At 35.6% G+C, this 21,932-nt stretch overlaps 1 protein-coding gene across 6 annotated transcripts in view; it reads left to right on the top strand.

Moving 5' to 3' along the window:
• ABCA6 (ATP binding cassette subfamily A member 6) overlaps positions 1-21,932 on the top strand; it is a 73,637-nt gene that overhangs the window by 7,106 nt on the left and 44,599 nt on the right. For 4 of the 6 annotated variants that reach the window (XM_082370404.1, XM_082370405.1, XM_082370403.1 and 1 more), the window contains exons 3-14: positions 80-180; positions 1,684-1,888; positions 2,927-3,088; positions 4,279-4,382; positions 4,770-4,996; positions 8,846-8,987; positions 9,762-9,947; positions 12,866-13,013; positions 14,367-14,535; positions 18,037-18,095; positions 21,143-21,253; positions 21,659-21,834. In XM_082370404.1, the coding sequence (XP_082226530.1) occupies positions 85-180; positions 1,684-1,888; positions 2,927-3,088; positions 4,279-4,382; positions 4,770-4,996; positions 8,846-8,987; positions 9,762-9,947; positions 12,866-13,013; positions 14,367-14,535; positions 18,037-18,095; positions 21,143-21,253; positions 21,659-21,834 (1,785 nt within the window). In that variant the 5' untranslated portion in view covers positions 80-84. The remainder of the gene's footprint in view (positions 1-79; positions 181-1,683; positions 1,889-2,926; positions 3,089-4,278; positions 4,383-4,769; positions 4,997-8,845; positions 8,988-9,761; positions 9,948-12,865; positions 13,014-14,366; positions 14,536-18,036; positions 18,096-21,142; positions 21,254-21,658; positions 21,835-21,932) is intronic. The other 2 variants (XM_082370407.1, XM_082370408.1) reach the window with 2 other exon arrangements.

Raw genomic sequence — 21,932 nt, 5'->3', positions numbered from 1 at the left:
TGATCAAGGTTTTTCTTATTACACTTATTTTTCTAGTTGATACTCCACCATGTTTACTCTCTCTTTGTTTAATGAACAGGCTAAATGCATATGAAACAGAAGAGTGTGTACCAGCAAACTCAAGCACTTCTGTGCAAGAATCTTCTTAAGAAATGGAGGATGAAAAGACAGAGCTTATTGGTATGTTTGACCATTTACCTCTTTCCACAGTTAGCATTATGCTTTTATTTCATTGCCTCATGATTCTCTTATTCTATATTTTAAGTAACAGACTGCATCTATTTTATTTTATGTTTTTTAAGGAGCTGTAAGGATGTACATTTTTTTTATTGAATGAAAGACTCTTTAAATTCTGTAATGCTTTACAATTTTCAAAAGTTTCCCACACATGATTTCGTATAATCCTATAATAACCCTTTTTTTCTCCTACCGCTATATTGTCCCTCCCGCTTTCCCTCTCCCCACTGGAAACCACCAGTTTATTCTCTGTATCTGTGCAGACTGCATCTATTGACTTTGAATTTGTCTCTAGTTATACTTGTCAACCTGAGAGACTCACAGCAGTCTCTGAAAAATAATGTAGAATTAGAAAGACCAACTATTACTCATATTGTTTTCAAAAGGAGAATAACTGAAAATCTCATTGTATGGTAAGTTATAGCAACTATTAAAGCTGCTGTCATGGATAATAAATTTAGAGTCAAGAAATATTAAAAAATAGTGTCTAGCAGAAATAGAGGAATTAATTGTAAATTGAGTGGACCTATTTTCAAGGCCATGAATTTTCTACACAGGGATTATTTCCAAGAATTATGACCAAGTAACACCACTGATTGCCAGTGTGCCTTAAAGCCCCAAATTTCAATGCTAAACACAGCAAAGGTTTATTTTTCACTCTTTTCACAGTCTAAATAAGGGTGGCAGTGAAAGTGACGTGGGTTGGGTAGGTTGAGGAATCTTCTCCCACAGTCACTCAGAGACCCAGGCTCCTTCGTCACGCGAGTCTGCCATCGCCCTAGACCTTGGAGACATTCACTGGATCCTGTGCGGCCAGTCAGATCCGGAAGCAGAAGGACTGAGACAGAGAGAATAGAGAAGGTTGTGCAGGGTTCCATTAGCCGGGCCTGGCAACAGTGCAGGTCATCTCTGCCCACATTCCACTGGCGAGGACTCAAGCATTTGGTCCCACTTCATCACCGGAGGCTGGGGATGTGGCCCAGCGTTGCGCCAAGCAGGGGGAGGTGACTAATACTGATGGACCACTAGACAGTCTCTTCCACTCTGTCCCTTCTCATTCTCTTTGACTTCCAATACAAGGATATGACAGTTGACAAAAATGTTTCTCGTTGCCATCATGAGCTCTATGTGGGATACTCTGTGTCTTACAGACCCTAGAATCACCTGCCCATGCATGTAAGGACTGCAGTCCTGTTAGGCTCTAGGCTGGCTTCTGCAGTAGTTCATGACTTAATGCAAAAGTTTTGTTCTAGTATTGGAGAATGATACATGTGACAACTCTCTCGGTATAGATCTTTCATTGGGTTCCCTTCGCTCTGAAGAGTGAGAGCAAAGAGAAGCCAACTATATGGTGAAACTGGAATTTGTCTTCCATTGTCCTCTGGTGTTGACTGAGCTCCTTCAGAGAATACAATCTAAATGTGTTCTCTTTTTTTTTTTATATAGGAATGGGGGTTCCCAATACTTTTAGGATTTTATATGGGCATATTTTCATATTTAAAAGAAAATGTGCATTTTCCTGAAATGCCCCCTCAGGATCTGGGAAGGGTAGATAAATTTAATAGCTCTTCTATGGATGTTGTGTACACACCGATCTCCAACATAACCCAGCAGATAATGAATAAGACGGCATGTGCTCCCTTTTTGAAAGGTAGGTGTGCTGACGGCAAAAAAGTAGTACTGATTTTGTTTTAGATCTTTTTGAAAAAATGTGTACCTTTTTAATTTGAAGTCACAGTTATCCATTATGCTAATGATCTAGGTATCAGTATAGCACACAAATTTGGTCAGTTTTTTCTTTCTCTCATAACAATTAGCCTTTTAAACCCTTTCAGCTTGATGAGGGTCCACTTTAGGTAGACCTACATTTCTACTGGAATCTAAATAAAACAATAGATTTGTAATTTCAGATTTTCAGAATAATACCTAAGAGGAATAGGCTATTGGGGAGTGTGGGTGTTTTAACATGGAAATATAATGATTAAGATTTATAATTGAGGAAAAAACAAATAAATAAAAGAAATTAGGTCATGGTTATTATATACTAATTTCAGAACTATGAAGATTAAGGATGGATAATCTAAAGATACTCTGTCTGCATATGGTATAATTTGTAAGCATCTTTAAAGGTCTTCATTCTAAATGAGGTTTCTGTGTAACTGATATAAGCAGAATGTGCGTTTCACTCATGGGCAGGTTGGGTGCAGTCTGGTGAGCTACTCTTTAGTCCTCGATTTCCAGCAGGTACAATTGCTGGCTGTTACAAATAGAGTCACTTTGTGGCCTTGGTTCCTGCATAAGGCAAAGACCATATGAAGTGCCTTTGCTTTAGTAAATCTAAAACCTGGAGTCCTCTGACCACATAATAACTGCTACGGTTACCTCTGTTTCTGTATCCCAATTCCCTTATGCATACTACCTTGGCAAAATAGTTCTATATACCTAAAACTTGCTCTAATACCTGTCATTATTAAAAGAAAACATTTAATTCTCATGCATGTCTCCTGATTCTAGAATCTAAAACAACAAAAAATTTCCCTTTTTGCCTTTTGGGATAAGTTTAATTTAAAGGGAAAATGATTTTAGTTAATTCCAATGGAAATATGTGATGACAAAGTTGGATATCACAGTTTATTTTGGTGAAACTCTAACAGTCCTCTGTGTCTATTTTTCACCGTGCAATTCACAGGAAGAAGAGTCATCGGGGCACCAGATCAAAACTATATGGATAAAATACTTCTAGACAATTTCCCATACACCGTGGGAGTCATCTTTAATGACACTTTTTCTTATAAGTTAAAATTTTATCAGGGATATTATATTCCGATTTTGAAGGAAGATCTTTTCACAGGTGACTTTCCATATAAAATATCACTGTGGCATTTTTCATGTTTTTAACACATGGAGTAGGATGGGATGGGCAACAAAGATTCTTTTGATGGCACAAGAGAAAATACACAAAACACATTTTATTGCTGAGCTTATTCCAAAGTCAATCATATCTTCCCCCTCGAGGAAGGCTTTCAAAAAACCATTGAGTCATCCAGCAGATACATAGTGAATTCCCAAGTGCATGTTGGAAAGGGTGCACAGGTGCCCAAAACTGATAGGCCCCCGACTCAGTTGAGCGTCCAGGTTAGCAGGAAAGGCAGCCAGTGAACAATTAATGACCAGGGCAAGAAAAGGTGCTTGGGGGACTTAGACCAGGGCTTCCTAAGAAGCTGTGCGACTAGAGAAGTTCTGCCTGGAGAAGTGACGGTTACAGGAACACCAGAGGAAATGGCATGTGTGGGGTGTGGAGGACATTGCATTCCAGATAGAAGAGGAAGCTGCGGGGGCCCAGGGGTGGGAGAGAGCCTCTGTTAGTTGGTATGGGAGAGCAGCAGTCCTGTACAGCTGGACAGAGCATGCAAAAAGGAATGGGATGGGAGAAGGAGGCCGAAGTTACTCGAGGGCTAGACCCTGTGCCGTCTTGAAAACCTAAGGCAATGGAGAGCCATCGAGGTACTTTAATCAGGGCAGAGACATGATTAGGTTTCCAAGCCTAAGGGAGTGCTCTGGATTTAGCCCAGAGAACGGATTGCAGAGAATGCGGTGAAACATACTAGTGGGCTGATGATGGCTTAGACCAGAATGGAGATTTTTTAAATTGTGGCGGCCAGGAAAGACCTCTGTGAGGAGTTAACTTTTGAAAAGAGATCAGGATGGAGGGAAGGAGTGAGCCATGGATCTGTCTGGAGGGAGAGCCTTTGAACACAAAAGAAGTTCTAGTACTGCTGTGCGTTTGGTGTTCTGAGGCACAGCAAGGAGTCCAGGATGGTTCAAGCAGAGTGTTTGCTTTCATCTTCTTTTTATTTTCTAAGACTTTCTGTGCATACCATGTTTTCCATGAATCAAATTGCCACATTAGACACTTCATTTGCTCCTTTTATCTATGTGGTGAAGTCTCCTCTAGATCGTTCTCTCTTGGATTCTTGTTTCTTATTTTCCAATTGCCTTCATCCCATAATGTTGGTTCTGCTTTTTTCTTTGTGCTTATAGCTCATTGTTGGGGTGCAGATAATGAATTTTCCTGTTCACTGGCTAAATACTGGAGTAGAGGATTCGTGACTTTACAAACTGCCATTAATGCTGCTATTATACAAGTAAGAAGAGTTCTAATAACTAATGTGAACTTATTCCAGAGGCATCAAGGTTTTGATCAAAGATGGTGTCTACTCACGTTTTCATGTATTTATATAATGAAGCAGGCATCCAAATGGTGAAATTGAATTTTAGGCAAAGGAGCACATTACTTTTTTTCTTAACCTTAAATTTTCAACTAGTTATAGAATGGCAGGAAATTTCAACAACAATGTACAAGGAGGCCCATGTGCCGTTCATCTAGTGTCTCCTGAAAGTAACATCTTGCATAACCACAAAACAGTATTAAAACCAGGAAATGCACATTGGTACAATCCCCATAGCTTATTCAGATTTCACCAGTTTCTATACTTTAAGTAACAATTTTGTTCATTTGAACCCTTCTTTAGATCACGACGAATCACTATGTGATGGAGGAGTTGATGTCAGTTACTGCTATAAATATGAAGACATTACCCTTTATTTTTAAAGAGAACCTTCAAAATGAGATGTTCATTTTTTACTGCTTGCTTTACTTCTCCCCATTTATATATTTTTTATCACTCAATGTTACAAAAGAGAGAAAAAAGTATAAGGATTTGATGAAAATGATGGGTCTACAAGATTCAGCGTTCTGGTGAGTGACTGACTCAAGTAGTGCAAATGAGTAAACAGAGAAATTCGGAAGCAGTGAAAATGTGTTACTGTTCCAGAACACAATGATTTCAACTTGACACATTGCCTACTTTGCTGTTGGCGTTGTTCCGACTTTTCAGTTTAGTCTTTGTTAAGTTTTGCTCTGCAAGATCGTGATTATAATTTGCCCGGCACTTTTTCTGTGCCATAAGGATGTTAAGCCAATGCTATGATAGAGGTACCAGTAAGATCACAGAGAATGAAAAAGAGCTGCCCATTGTCAAATGGATGTTGTGTGCAGGGACTCAAACCCAGGAGCCCTAATTTTTTTAAAAATTTTTATTGGAGTGTAGTTGATTTACAGTGCTGTGTTAGTTTCAGGTGTGCAACAAAGTGAATCAGTTATACAGATACGGGTATCCACTCTTTTTTAGATTCTTTTCCCATATAGGTCATTACAGAGTACTGAGTAGAGTTCCCTGCACTCTACAGTAGGTCCTTATGAGTTACCTATTTTATATATAGTAGTGTGTGTATATCAATCCCAGTCTCACAGGTTATACCCCCTCCCCCCGCTTTTCCCCCTGGTAACCATAAGTTTGTTTTCTACGTCTGTGACTTTATTTCTGTTTTGTAAATAAGTTCATTTGTACCATTTTTCTAGATTCCACATATAAGCAATATCATATGATATTTGTCTTTCTCTTTCTGACTTACTTCACTCAGTATGACAATCTCTAGGTCCATCCATGTTGCTGCAAATGGCATTATTTCATTCTTTTTTATGGCTGAGTAATATTCCATTGTATACATGTACCACCTCTTCTTTATCCATTCCTCTGTCGATGGACATTTAGGTTGCTTCCATGACCTGGCTACTGTAACTAGTGCTACTGTGAACATTGGGGTGCATGTGTCTTTTTGAATTATGATTTTCTCTGGATATATGCCCAGGAGTGGGATTGCGGGATCATATGGCAACTCTATTTTTAGTTTTTTAAGGAACCTCCATACTGTTCTCCATAGTGGCTGTATCAATTTACATTCCCACCAACAGTGCAAGAGGGTCCCTTGTCTCCACACCCTCTCCAGCATTTATTGTTTGTAGATTGTTTGGTGATGGCCATTCTGACTGGTGTCAGGTGATACCTCATTGTAGTTTTCATTTGCATTTCTCTAATAATTAGTGATGTGGAACATATTTTCATGTGCCCAGTGCCCTAATGTCAACTCTCCTGCTTGGTCTACCCATAGTTATCACTTGATTTCTCTACACTTCCTCTTGTTGAAGAAAGTATGATCCTATAATGGCAAGCCTCTGTTCCGAGATTGGGTAACTTGGGGTATATTTTTTGGAGCAACTAAATACCATATGTTGGAGTTGAGATAACCTATAAAGGTGCCCAGCACATAGGCTGGCATATAAGAAGCACTTAATAAGAGCATTTGCTTCATATATTGATATATTTATATCATATCTTGCTCCATTTTACAAATGATTTAAAGTGATTTTAAAACATGTATTTCAACATATTTATCATGTATGTATGTATCTATGCATGTATTTGTATTATAATAAAAATAAATGATGAGTAGAAACAAAGATTTAGCAAAATAATAAATAGGTAATATTAACAGATAAATATGCAAATCATACAAGTTCTAAGCTTCTAAGAGGCCAAGGCAGAGAATTCTGCAATACCATCAGTCACAAAATTCATACTGTCTAGGAAAAGAAAAAAAGAAAAATAATCTGTTTGCTTTACCCTAAAAGAAACCTAGCATTTTCCAATGTTGAATCCTGGGAGATATTTCTTGTATACTCCCCATATCAAGAAAATACTCTTTATGGATGTGGTACTATCTGGAATGGATGAGGGACTATTTATTGAACAACCCTTTGCAAGATACATGTTCCCTGAAATAAAATTAAGGTCTAGGAAATTTAAAAATTTCTATGAAGTGTATTTTATTAACAGAGAGAGTTTTAATTCTAATATAACTGAACTGTAAAATAGGAAAAGAGGAAACTGGGTCTTGAAATAAAACAAGAGAGGAGAGGAGTGATTTTGCGGTGGAAGCTTGGGGAATACAAAGGAATGGTTGGCGTTTGTTAGGAGGGAAGAGAGAGCGGAACGGTGGAAAAATGACCCTCTTTCAGCCCAGGGCTTGTCCTGTGGGACAGCATCCCTGCAGCCACCTTAGAACAGGTAGGCACAAGCCAACTCTAGATTAAAATCAGAAAGTACTGGTTATTTAGATGTGGATTCCTTCTCAGGATAAATGCTTCTTAGTATGCATGTAACCTAAAATTTAGCAAAATGAATATATGTCCTTAAAACTAAGAAGGAAAAAAATTCTGAAACGTTTTTATTAAGTACAGAGTGTCTACTGGAAATAAGTTTTGCAGCACACCACCCCCGGTTTTGTTTCGTTTTGTTTTTTACTAATGCCATAAATGTGAAATATAGTCAATATTTATTCTATAAATGTGATATCTGAAATTGTTTTATCCTGAAGATTTTCATAGATTTATTAACATCCCCTCAACTCTCTGCAATAAGTTCCTTTTTCTAGGTAATGTTTTAACTTCCTTCATTTGTAGTTCCCTTACCCTATGGTTTTTCAGTTCCTACCTATGGCAGTTCCCTTCTTTACTCAGAAAGTGAATTCTGCAGACTGCGGCGTGCTTTTCCAAGAACGCCGATGTTCTAACACAGTCTGAATCATTGTAATGACGTGAAATTTTAAAAAGAAGTCAAATAAGCAATAATTAAACATGTTCTATTGGAACATATTAATGCAAGTTCCTGGTTTAATACTTTTGCTGTTTTTTCCAGCAGTTGAATTATTATTAGGCAATTTTATGTAGAAGAAAGAGCTCTGGGCTGAACGAAAGCCTACAGCTGCTATCTTAGCTTTGTTATTGATTTACGTTGTTGACCTTGAGTATGCCCATTAACTAGGAATACAAACTGCAGTTTACTCATCTGTAAAATGAGAAGCTTGGACTAAAACACCCTGTAGGCCTCTTAGATTGACTGCTATTTCTAATAACCACTTCATAAACATGTGAACACTAGCACATTTAAAGCAAAACAGTGTGAACACTTAAGGGTGTGCCATAAGCTATATTGGTTTAAATAAAGCAGTCATGAATAGGAATAGCAAGACTGGAATGGGCTTAGTACAGTTATGAAATTTCAATTTTCTGCAGCTAGGGAGGGTGGAGGTGCTGCTGGCTGAGGTCGTCAAGAATGGTCAAGTGATCATCTGCCCCCAGTACATCCATGGTTACTTGATTGATCAGAAGTTGTTAAGTTTCCTTCCAATTTTATAATTAGAACGCTTTGGTAATATATAATAAAGCTGAAGGTACAAAAATGCTAATCTCCTTTATTTCAGCAATTTCACCTTAAAGAAATTATTTTGTGTACTTTCCTCAAAAAGGCAAATACAAGAATATTTTTAGCAACATTGCATTAGAAATAAAAATTGGAAACAACCTAAATGTCCATGGGCAGGAGAACACTGAGATATATTTATACAATGAAATGTTATACTGCAGTGTGTAATATTGTACATGTTGTGGATAAAGGCAAGTTGCAGGAGAATACAGACAAGATGATACTGTTTATGTATGTTCACATTATTTATATAATACTTGAATAGAGAGCTGATACCTAGCCATGGCACCAGCACAGTCATTGTAATATTAGTAATATTCTAGTTATTAATCTAGGTGGCAGGTACCATGGTAATCATTGTATTATTCTTTAGATATTTTTGTATGTTTTAAATATTTCATAATAAAGTTAAAACAACTGAAATAATATTTGTCTTTATTTAGGCTCTCCTGGGGTTTAATCTATGCTGGTTTCATCTTCATTACTTCTATAATCATTACAGTTATCATAATATCTACCCAAATTATCGTCATGACGGGCTTCGTGGTTATATTTACCCTCTTTTTCTTATATGGCTTATCTTTGGTAAGTTCATACATTTATTACCATTTTCTCTGCTTTAGGTCTTAGTTATATATAGCAAAAATTAATGTCTCAGCAGGCAACTATAGCAGCTTCTTTCATGTGTGTGCATGTGTGTGCATGTGTGTGTGTGTGTGTGTTTGCTTGAGAAAGTCTTTATGAGTATGAGAAAATGATGTAACCTAAATAAAATTGGACCTATTTTTTGCATCAAGGTCTGAATTAATGAAATTATGCATCTAAAAATTATTTTGACTGTAAAACTATCTAGGACTTTTCTAGATGATTAATAAGGATGCTCTTAACGGCTGGACCCATCTTTTTTCCCAGTGGTTCCCCATCATGTGGTAGTTTTTCACACCTCTTTGCCCTGTTCACCCTGCTCTGACTTCCCATGTAACCCCCTCTTCCTTCTCTGAACAAGAGCCTCTAATTTCTCCCACCCTCCAGGGTGTTTTCTGCAGAGCGTATGTAGACGCTCTTTGTTAACATATTAATTTAGTTTCTGTCTGTCTTTCCAAGTCTGCATTTCTAACCTTTCCTCAGCTCTTCCTGCAGCTTTCCCCGCTCTTTCCTTGGCAACAAAAACCCAGCGTTTGAGTAGGGCAAATAAGGATTCTCTTTACAAAGAGGTTGAGAGAAGGACTGAGCATAATTATACCTTAATATTGTTCATCGCTGTCTCCGTGATAAATACTTATGTTACGATATGAAGATCCTTATTTTAAGGTGCTACCAATGACTGTCAGTCTATGTAATGCCTTCTCTCTCTTTCAGATAGCTTTGGCATTCCTGATGACTGTGCTGTTAAAGAAAACTATCCTCACCAGTTTGCTTGTGTTTGTCCTCACTCTCTTTTGGGGGGGTGTGGGATTCACTGCATTTTATAGACAACTGCCGTCACCTTTGGAATGGATTTTCAGTATTTGTAGCCCCTTTGCCTTCACTGCTGGAATTAACCAGGTGAGATCATAGTTAATTGGTTTATTATTGAATTTTCAAAAGAACTAGACACTTCATGATCTTCATAATCAGTACTTTCAGATTAAGAGCTTTTATTCTAAACAATTCTACTCTAAAGCTAAATTTGAAAATGTTATTATTACATTGCAGAAAAATTGTCATCTCACAAGGAAACTTGAAGAAAAAATTCTTTCAGATAATTCTTCCAGATTTTCCTTTCTCAGATGTATTTTCACTTTGAAGTACTTTCTTCTAGCGTTTTTTCCTATATGTAAATATTGACCTTTCTTCTCTTATCACATAATGAAAGCATTCTGCTAGTTTGTTAAGAATTGTTGTTTAAGCCTCTTTTTGAAACCTCAAATATGAAAAACTTTCAAGACATAAATTTACAGTTTAATAAATAATTTAAGTGAATCAAAGTACTCATGAACTCGATCAAGAAATAGAATGTGGACAAAACCCCAGAAGCATTTCTAAACACTCCTTCCTCCTAAATGGTAGAAGGTTTATGATAATCACCACCTTGTTTTTCATTATCATCTAAGTATGTGTTCCTAAATACAATTTTTTAGTTTTGCCTATTTTTAACTTTATATAGGTGATATTGTACAAAGTGATTTTTGAAGATCTGGCTTTTTTCACTCAACATTATGTTTTTACATATACAATTTATGTGTAGCTGTAGTATGGTTTTTATAGTATTCTATTGTGTGAATATACTATTTTCTTTTGATGGACAAAAATATTTTCCAGCTTCTGACTGTTATTAATAACTTGCCAATAAATTCTCACACATATTACCTAGTAAATATGTGTATTCAATTCTGTTTGGTATATGTTTGGGAGTTGAACAGTGTATGTATATCTAGCGCTAGAGTATGAATCTCTTAATCTTCATAGTTACTATCAAATATTTTTCCAAAGTGATTGCAGTTCTTTACTTTTGCACCAACAGTGTTTCAGAGTTTCATTTGCTCCAAATCTTCACCAACATTTGGTATTGTTAGTCTTTGAAATTTTAGCCATTCTGGCGGATAAGTAATGATATATCATTGTGGTGTTAATTTGCATTTTCCTGATTGTTGATGAAGTTGCGTGAACTGCAGTATTTCCTTTGTCACAACTGAACCAATCATGTCCTGACCCATCTGTCTATCCTTGCACTGATACCACATTGTCTCAATTGTTTTGCTTTATAATATGTCTTGATATCTGGTGGTAACAATTTTACTTTCTTTTCTTTTTAAAAGAAAATCTTATTTTCTTTTTCAAGAGAGTGTCTTCTAGGTTCTTAGAAATGATGAAAATTTTAGAATTAACTTAACAAGTTATATATATATATATATACACACACACACACACACACACACACACACACACATACACACAGTAGATGTGCTCAAAGCTGTTGGGATTTTGGTGCAGTTGAATTTTTCAATCGCTTTGGGGAAACTGACACTTGTTTTTGGTCATGAACACATTTTATCTTCACATTCATTTCTCCTTAGCAACTGTTTCAGTTTTCTGTATAGATCCTTGCCCTTTTTTGCTTGATTTATTCCAAAGGTTGTTTTTTGATACTTCTAATGCCATTATAGATAGCTTTTATGTTTAAATTCTTACTTTTAAATGTTTGTTGCTAATGTAGAGAGATGCAATTGATTTCTGTACATTGGTATTGTGTCCACTATCATTGCTATATTCTTTTTTTTTTTAACATCTTTATTGGAGTATAATTGCTTTACAATGGTGTGTTAGTTTCTGCTGTATAACGTAGTTCTTTTGTTAAATCTAGTATTTTTCTGGGTTTTATCTTGGGATTTCCTTATTTTTAGTCATGATGTCTACAAATAATGATGGTTTATTTTGTCCTTATGCCATTTATTTATTTTTCTTGCCTTACTGCACAGGTTGGGACCTTTAGTATATACAACATTGAATAGAAATGCAGGGGGGAAAAAAGATTTCAACATTTCACAGTTAAGCATGGTTTTTGGTGTTGGTCTTCCTACATTGAATTCACCAGATTAAAGAAGACCTCCTATCTTCTTAGTTTGTAAAGAGACTTTATTATAAGTGGACACTGAATTTTGTCAGTTGCTTTTTCTGCCGTTATTAGATTAATTACATTATTTCTGCTTCAGTCTGTTTTATTTTGAATTACATTGATTGATCTTCAAATGTTGATCCACCCTTGCATTCCTAGAATAAACTCAATTTTGTCATGAAATGTTAACAATCTTAACATAAACTGAGAAGTTGTAGAGTATCTAGGGTGAGGAACTAGGCTTGGGAGCTGGACTTCCTGTATTCTGAGTCCAGCTTTATCAGTCTTCACTATGTGATTTTGACCTCATCTGGCTAATCTACCCAACTTCTCTGTGCCTCAGTTTCATCATATGTAAAATGCAGATGAGAAATAATAAGTCCTATCTTATATGATTATAATGAAGATTAAATGGGATAATATAAAAAGCACTTAGAACAGTGCCTAGAACATGGTACTATTATTACATGGCAAAATTATAAATACAAATCTTTATTTATAGTAATAACTAGAAAAAGAGATAGATCTCTTATCATCCTAATAAGAAACTTCAAAGAATTCTTCATATTCTTTCTAAAATTTATATTTCTTTGTTGCATGGAGTAGATAGTTTGCAATACTGTGATGACTTTATGAAAAAAACAAAGGTATTATAAATTAAATTCCTGTTACTAAAACACTGTACTTTTAAAAATCGGTATTTCCTTCTAATATTCCTTTGATTACTGTAAAATAGAAATAGTTTCACTAATAGCTTCATTATGAGGGCTTCTTGAAAAAGCTACTTAATAAAATGATAATTCTTGCTGCTACACTGAATTATTTTTATTTAATTTAAATATTTATTATTATTCTGTTTGAATCTTAGATTATCCACCTGGATTATAATATGAATGGTGTAATTTTTCCTGACACTTCAGGGGACTCATATATAATGATAGCAACTTTTTCCATATTGGCTTTTGATGCTCTTTTGTACTTGGTGTTGGCGTTATACTTTGACAAAATCTTACCCTGTAAGTAATAATGGGTTTTACTCTGACATCCTCAGATATTGAGCACATTGAAGATTTTTTTGTTAAGGTTATATAAATATATTTTAAGAAATGAAGAATGACAAATATTTCCCATCACAGGCTGAATGAGTTCTTTCTACTTCTTAGTTTTAATGGTCTGAAGGAACTGTTATATAAAAATAATTATTCTTCTGAATGTAATATAGTGGTATACAGTAGTGATAATTTTAATGCATATTATAATTATATAGTGTTAAATAATGTTAATCTTTTCAAGGATCCCTGAAAGTGTTTTCAAAGAATGATATTTAGGATTTGTATCAGAACGAGTGGAAATAAATTAGTTCTTAAGATGATTTTGATTAGCGTAGGGCCATTGTATGGTGAAATTGCTTCCTAATAAGAATTTGTTCCTCTTACAAGAAGAAGGGTAGATTGTAAACTAAGTGCAGCTGGACAGGACCTAAGGTGGAAAATAATCAGTGTTTTCCTCACTCGCCTCTGTTTATGGGAGGGCCATTTGTGCATCATTTAAGGAGATAACAAATGAAAATTACAGAGGATGATTTCATCATTATTCTTTAAACTTTCCATATATTGCTCATATTTACAGAAGTATATTACCCAGTTAGATTTTCTTTATCTTGTAAACAACTAAAAATTTCACATAAGCCTAGAATTCCTGCACATATACTAGAATCAGAATGCTTTTTCCTTGCAAAATCTTACTTATATATCTTATTTTTTATGTTCCTTCCACTTTGACTGTATTTAAGTTTGTCGTATACGTTCCTATGTATTTACTTGTATGTATTTCTGTCTTTTTATCACTTCTGGTTAATATCTGAAAACCCTTAATAATAAATACTATTTCATTTTTTAAAATCTAGAGCATGACCATATATTCATCCTGAACAAATTAATTTCCCCACGTACTTTTTATTCATATACCATATAGATTTCCATATTATGTTCAATCATATTGTTGGGTCAAGTGATTTCTTAAGTTCACAAACATATTTAAAATTATTTTTATGTGCCATGTTAAGGCTTTTCCCGGCCAATGTTTGATTTAATCATAATTCTAAACACCTTTTAGAACACATTTTATTCAAACCTTTGATTTATACTTCATCAAAAGTTCTATTATATTGTTTAACTTTTGTAATAATTTTAATTTTCATTGTTTTCTTCACTCTCAAGCTTTCTTCTCAATAATAGGAAGTTAGAAAGCAAAGAATTTCTTTATGATGCTTAAACATCCAAGACATTCTATACTGTTCTGAATAAGGCTTCCTTGCTCATTGTTTTCATGTTACTGAACAAACATTTTATTGCCTCTTGATTAATTAGATGGAAATGAGCACCGTTACTCTCCATTATTTTTCCTGAACTCATCATCTTGTTTCCAACACCAAAGGACTGATAGTAAGGTCATTCAGAAAGAAGTAGATCCTGAGTTCCCCTCTGATGATTATTTTGAACCAGTAGCTCCAGAATTCCAAGGAAAAGAAGCCATCAGGTAATCACACATACACTAATATACGGGCACAAGGTGAATGAATTTTTCAAAAATTTTATTGAAATCTAGTTAATTTACAATGTTGTGTTAATTTCTGCTGTACAGCAAAGTGATTCACTTCTACGTATATATACCCTCTTTTTCACGTTCCCTTCCGTTTTGGTTTATCCCAGGATATTGAACATAGTTCCCTATTACCACTTCACCCTCCGTCTTGTCTCCTCCCTGTTTCTGTCTCTTGTCCCCCACCTCTGTTTTATTGCTGCTCTTTTCTTTCTCTGAATCCCTTCCTTCATAGTTTTGTCTGGCTTATATGGTCTAATGGAAGAAGTAAGAAATTTGGAGTCAACATTTCTTAGATCTTAATACCACGCTCCCCTCTCATTTGATGTGGAATCTTGTAGAAATGAGTTAGTTTCTCTGAGTCTCTGTGTCCTTTATGAAACAAGAGTAACATCTACTTTATAGGGTTGTTTGTAACAGACTTATATGAGGAGCTTTTCACGTATCTCTGCTGTCAGACCCTACCTCCAGGGATTCTAATTCAGGGACAGTGGGCTTGAACCCAAGTATCTGTGGATTTTAAAGAGCCCTGTATATCTTCCTAATGTGCACTGAAGTTAAAGAATGAGAACGTTTTAAACATTAAGCATTTATTTAGCAGATATTCACATAGTGCTTACTATGTACTGGACATGCATTTAATTCTCACAAAAAGCTTATAAGGCAGGCACTTCTATTTTGCCCATTTTACAAATGAGAGAAGTGAATACTGAGAGGTTGACTCTTGCCCAATGTCACACACTCTGTCAACCTAACAGAGGAGCTGAGGTTGGAATCCAGTCAGGCTCCAGAGTCTATACTCGCAAGCTCTAGCTACTGAGGAGATGTCCGGAGGCAAAGGAAGATGAAGAAAAGGGACTATAGCTGGGAAGTGAAGTGTTTCTAGGAGCGTGGTTGAACCTATGTATCTAAGCTTCATCCTTCTAATTCTGAGCCTATTGTTTGTTAAGTGTTCTGCGGGGCTACAGCCCCTCCCAATCCGGGCTTGATGGAAAGCATCCATCCAAGAGAAGAGCCAAGTGAGGGACATTCTCCCCAGACGCAGTGTCATCAGTCCCTCTCTACCAGTAGAGAACACTAAATATAAAATTATATTACTATTCAAATGACAATAACTTTCAGATTCAGTCTCCTAAGAGAGCCTTAAGGTTAGTTTACATAGATCAAAAAATGCTTGTTCTTTGACTTCTGTGAAGGAGAGCAAAGCAAAATGTCCTCACCCTTACCCCGCAACCCTGACCAATCTGTGTGGTGTTGATTCTGGACATCCTGTCTGTTTGCTGGATTCTTCGCTAACATGGAGGTCTGGGGCAGGAAGGGAAAGTCATCTGATCCAAAGCCTGTTCACTCAAGCTTTTGGCTCCGTTGTGCAGCTGCTCACCCCAGATCCACACCAAAGCAGCAAAGTCGGCTTCGGTGCCCCACAGGATAGCTCTTCCGTGACCAATGCTGCATCTTCAGTCACTGCTGAAGCAGGTTCTGGGACTGCAAGACGGCCTGCAATTGACCTTCCCAATCCACAAGTCTTACCACGTCTTTCTTCACAGAGACCTTTTCTTAGGAAAATCATTGCCCTTCCCCTCTGCTAGACAAGTGTCAAGTCTACTGCAATCTATCCCAACACGTGAATTTGATTTTGCACGGATATAGAAGGTACTAAGATACTGATTCCCTTTTTCCCAGGCATCCCTGCTTTATATACTAAGGACCTCTTCCTCTTTCCTGAGTAGCCCTTCAGCTCTGTGTATCTGTAAGTGTGGAGGAAAGCTTGCAGAGTTCTAACCAGAATCAAGATCTTCATTCTGTAAAAAAAAAAATCTATTTTTCATTCACAACTTGCTCCCTCTCACCCACAACCCCCACCCAGTCCTTCTTCTCTGGGGGCATTTGTTTGCACATCTGTCCATTTCTGTAACTACACCATTCATGCAACATGCCCAGAACACAGGCAGGATGTCTGCTCCAAACATGAATGGCTACCGTCATCTCTGAAATCCAAAAAGAGCCAGCCGCTCCCAGGTAGAAGTTTATTATTTAAAATAAAATATGAAAGCCTCACTTCAATGGCGTCCCACTACACAAAGAAAGGCAGAAATAAAATACCCTGTCGGATTTAGCAGTTTTGAAGCCTTTTTCTTTTAAATCTCCAGACTCTTGGCTGTAACCCTGCCCATCACCTGCATCCTGATTGAATAAATGTCCTTACCTTTATTCTGATTCAGGCTCAGAGAAGAGGGTGACTAAACTCTGTTTCCCTTTGACCTCGAAGATTCATCGTATATGATCTTATATGGTTGTGACATCGCTAATCTGTCTGAGCCTGGTTCCTGCTTCATCCTGTATCAGTTTCTTTTGAAATTCCAATGTGCATTCAACTTTGGTAGTCATTGATTTAGAGGGGTGTGTATGTGTGTGTGTGTGTGTGTGTGTGTGTGTGTGTGTGTGTGTGTATTTGGATGAAGCAATCCAGCAAACCTTTAGATGTGTGAGCCTAAAGCCCAGGGAAAAGGATGGTGTCAGTTTTAGGTTGGTGTTGAAACCGTGAGAACCAATGAAATAGACCATCGACAGAGTCTAGAAGGAGAAGACCTATAATATACACAGAGAACCCCGTGGAACAGCAAGGTGCTGTCTGGTGAAAGAAGAGTACTCTACAAGGAAACAGAGAAGGAACTTTTGGAAAAATAGGAAGAAAAAAATTAAAGTTGAACGTTACCTTGAAAGTAGACACTTTCAACAAGGAAAATTAGGAGTCCTCAATAGCGACCCCTACTCCAATAAGTAAGGATGGAAAAGTATTTGTTGCATTTGGCCATCAGGAGGACATGAATGTTTTCAGTAGGAAGAGGTTGCTTCCCACTGAAGCAACCAGGTGAGTGGGGTCAGAAGCCAGCGTGACCGAGGAGGAAGTGACACGTGAGGGAGAGGAGATGGCAAGTTTACATTTTAGCTTGAAAAATTGTCTTAAGGGGAGGCGGGAGATTTGACTGTATCTAAAGCAGAGTTTGAAGCCAAAGAGAAGCTCTCAGGGAGGAAACTATGGAAAATGCAGGTGACAGAGGGTCTGATTAATGACCAAGATTGAAGGGGATGGGAGATGATGCTTAAAGAGTGCAGATAAATGAGTGCCTCTTGCACAGGGGAACAAACACCAAATGTTCTAAGACTCGGGGAAGAAAGTGAGGGTAATTACAGAGCATTCTACTTTTCCAAGTGAAACACTAGTAATTTAATTGTAACTTTCTAGAGGGACTCTTAATTTTCTCCCCCAGGGGAAACGTTTAATTAGAAATGAGTCTTGGTCTTTCTAAGTGGGCTGTTATATGTCATCCCTTATTTCACGTAAAGTTGGCTGCATCTCTCTCACTCGGGGTGTTCACGAGCTGTACTATTCTTACTTTCCTGTTGTCTAAGTAAGTGCCCATTTTGTTATTTCAGAATCAGAAATGTTAAAAAAGAATATAAAGAAAAAACTGGAAAAGTGGAAGTATTGAAAGGTAAAGAAAAACATTTCATTGACTTCTTTATTACAAAAAATGGAGAAAATTCAATGTGAATAATTAGAGAATATGGATAAGCAAAACAGAAAAAAACACAAACAGCCTAACTCCACCACCTGGAAATTAACCATGATTAAGAACTGGATGTAAAATCCTTCCAGATGTTTCATGGATCTATTAATCTACAAAAATGGAATCATACAGTGAAAAATGCCTCTTCATTTTTAAAGAAGAATTTGCTATAAGCAATATTTTATTGTATTTGCACTATGAGGAACTAATGTCTAGACTTAAAATGGATACATGTTTTTTATACTAGCCAGGGAATTTACATAGTTTACGTGTACTGGTGAGATTAACACAAAGACGTGTAACACCTTTGACCATAAATTAAATTTCACAAGTCAATACCCTACGACAAACATGGTTTATAATTTCTAGTGAACCAACATATTTGAAACTGAGTGTTCTCACAAATGTAGTTTTTTTATTTAAAAACATTTTAAGCAAGCATCAGAGTTAGTGGTTATATTTCATAGAGGACAGCTTGCTCTTATGAATAATGATTTTTAGAAGGAATGTAATGTATTTTTAGAAGAGACAGAAACCTTAAAATTTAGAAAAGGAGGAACCATAGACCCTCTCAAAGGTTGAGAGTTCTTTGGTCCATTTTGCTTACATTGCAATTATTTTCTAACAAGTGCAGATCCCTTAACTCAATTTTACTTATTCCTTTGAGATTACGTCTTTCCTTTGGGAATTTAATGTACTTGTGTAAGCAAGTTGGTTTTTGGGGTTTTTTCCTAGTTGATAAAATTTTATTGTTATTCACATTCCCTTCTGCATCTTTTAAAAATGTCACCTTATATTATGTATTTAACATGGATAAGTGGAAAGACTCCCATATGTATTTCTTTCTGACAGTTTAAATTTAAGTTTATTCTTATCAAATACTATCTAGGTCTGTGGTTTCATTTTTTAAATTTTAGCCAAAGATACGTTAAATATTTTAAAATATATCATTTCAGTTTCCAGAGCGCGTTATGAACTACTTTTGCCCTCATGAATATGTCTAAATAGTTTCAACTTCTGCAGGATTTCTTATATTTTTAAAAGTAACAGAACCTTAAAAACTTTCAAAACATTGAGCATCGGTAGATGTGAAAACATGTGAAACAACCAGCTGGAGTTACTCTTTGGAAAGTAAGGATGGGAGCTGCCCCCTCACCCCGTGAAGCTGGTGCCTGTGGCCACTTGGAACATTCTTGAAAATGTGCCTTTGAGTCCCTTGTCTGCAGCCTGTTAGCTAAACAGGGCTAAATAGCACTACATTGTATGGACCCCGTGATTTAGTTAACTAACACGCTGGTATAGGAAATTCCGTTTGTTTCCAATTTTTTCACTCTCATAAAATGAGCTATAATGCACCTTCTTGCTCAATCTTTGTAAAGATCATTAATTATTTGCTGAATAAAAATTTCTAGAAGCAGAATTATTCAAATGGGGCTATATTCTTAAGATTCTTGGTTCATATATCAAATTATTTCCTTCCAAGGTTATAAAAATTCATACTCCCGTAAGCAGTAATTAACAACAACAGTAAGAATAGCAACAAACGTTTAACGTTTATTGAGTACTTAGTGTATGCTGGGAACTATGCTAAATGACATACATGGACTTTTTTTCCTTTTTTCCCTTTAATCCTATGAGATCCATAATGTCTCTCCCACTTTGCATATGAGGAAACTGAGGCTTATATTTCTTTTTTCAGTTAATACATGTCATTTCCAAGATAGCTAGTGTCACTTTTCTCTCATCCTTGAAAACATTTTTGTTTCCAATTTAAAAACAAACATAAAAGTCGTTAATGTAACTTGTTTAGTTGTCCCAATATTGTTTATTAATTAACTCATCTTTTTGATGAATTTGAAAGGTTGTTTCATTAATCTTTATTTCTTATCTTTACTTTGGTTCCTTTTAGGTTTCTATTCTTGTTCTATTGGTCAGTGTATCCTGGACCAGTAATATATTATTTTAATTATTATATTTGCTCCACTGCTATGACTGTTACTAATATTTTAATTATCATGGTTTTCCAATATATTTTAATATCTTGTAGCCAAGACTGATTTCATACTGTTCTTTAAATTTTCTTAATTATTTGAGTTTATTCTTCCAATGATCTTTAGAATCTTTTAGTCCAATTGTAAACGAGGGTTTTAATGGATTGAATTACAACAGGAAGAATTTTCCCTTTACTTATAATTATTTTTACTAGCACATTTAATAGCTGAGTAAACCAAACCTTATAGAATTTCATTTATCCAAGATCATTCAGATAGAAAATAGATGAACTGAAATTTCAGCCCAGTCATTAATTTCAATAACATTAGAAAGTAGGTTACTTAATTTAATTGAAAGGATTTGATCGTTTAGATATAATGTATTATAAGATTCTTAAGAATTTCATCTTACTCTGTTCAACAACTTTCCATAACAAAGTTTGATTTTTCACTTGGTGGTAAGACAAACGAACAAAAAATAATACCTCAAAGGATTCTTAGCTAAATGATTTTTCTATTGACATGTAAATGCAAAACATTTATAACAAAAGAATAGAAAAATGGGCTCAGGGAGAAATATAAATTTTTGGTGAATATATTTTAGAAGGTAATTAATGCCATGGAAAATGTTTATGATTTAATATTTGAAAAGGCAGGCTAGGAAAAAATAGAGTATGATCAAAGTTTATGAATATATATTTACATATTCATATATGCAAATGCAAGGATGTAAGTTTATTACAATGTTAATATTTGGAATTATCCTTGATTTTATCTTCCAAAGTGATTGTATTTATTTCTCAAATATTCTACAGTAAGCATGTTATTTTAGCAACCAGGAGAATACCGAATATTATATATTTTAAACTATTGAAGTGCTTCAGAATACACAATTAAAATAAATTGTCTTGTTCTGTTTTTAGAAACAGCCCTGTCTATTGCCCTCTTGTTTATAATGTTAATATTTTATTCTAAAAACAGGCTTGTTCTTTGACATATACGAAGGTCAAATCACAGCAATTCTGGGTCACAGTGGAGCTGGCAAATCTTCCTTGCTAAACATCCTTAATGGATTGTCTGTTCCAACAGAAGGTGGGCAAAAAGATATTTCCCAAAGGCAAGATGTCTGATAATAGAATGAGGGCATATGTATGCCTTTCTCATTTTAAGGTTTAAATTTAACTGCTTAAGAAGAAATAATGTTTGTTTATCTAAAGCTGTTTATCAGATCTGTAAGGTTTTATATATATTTTGTATTTCCCAAATTTTTGTGGAAATCGTTATCTTTATTCCATTGCTGTGTGATACTCCAGGGAAATATACACTATTCTGAGCATCTATTTATGTTAAGACTAATTAGTAGTTGTTAATAAATTACAAAGTCATTATTTTAGATATTTCTGAATATATGCCAATATATTCCTGAATAAGATCTCCAAACATTAATAAATCGTGTTATCTTGCCAATGTTAAATTATTTTTAACTTCCATTCTTAGGATCAGTTACCATCTATAATAAAAATCTCTCTGAAATGCAAGACTTGGAGGAAATCCAAAAGATAACTGGTGTTTGTCCTCAATTCAATGTTCAGTTTGACATGCTCACTGTGAAGGAAAACCTCAGGCTGTTTGCTAAAATAAAAGGGATTCCGCCACAGGAAGTGGAACAAGAGGTAGACGGGTGTGCTTGGGGTTCACTGAACTGCCAACCATTTGCCATGTTAAATCAGTGATTTACTGCCCTGTTATGAATAAAATTTAGGCAATGAGG

This window comes from Balaenoptera borealis, assembly GCF_965194805.1.
Source record: "Balaenoptera borealis genome assembly, chromosome: 20".
Lineage (NCBI taxonomy): Eukaryota > Metazoa > Chordata > Mammalia > Artiodactyla > Balaenopteridae > Balaenoptera > Balaenoptera borealis.
This window is presented reverse-complemented; position numbering and strand designations above follow the sequence as displayed.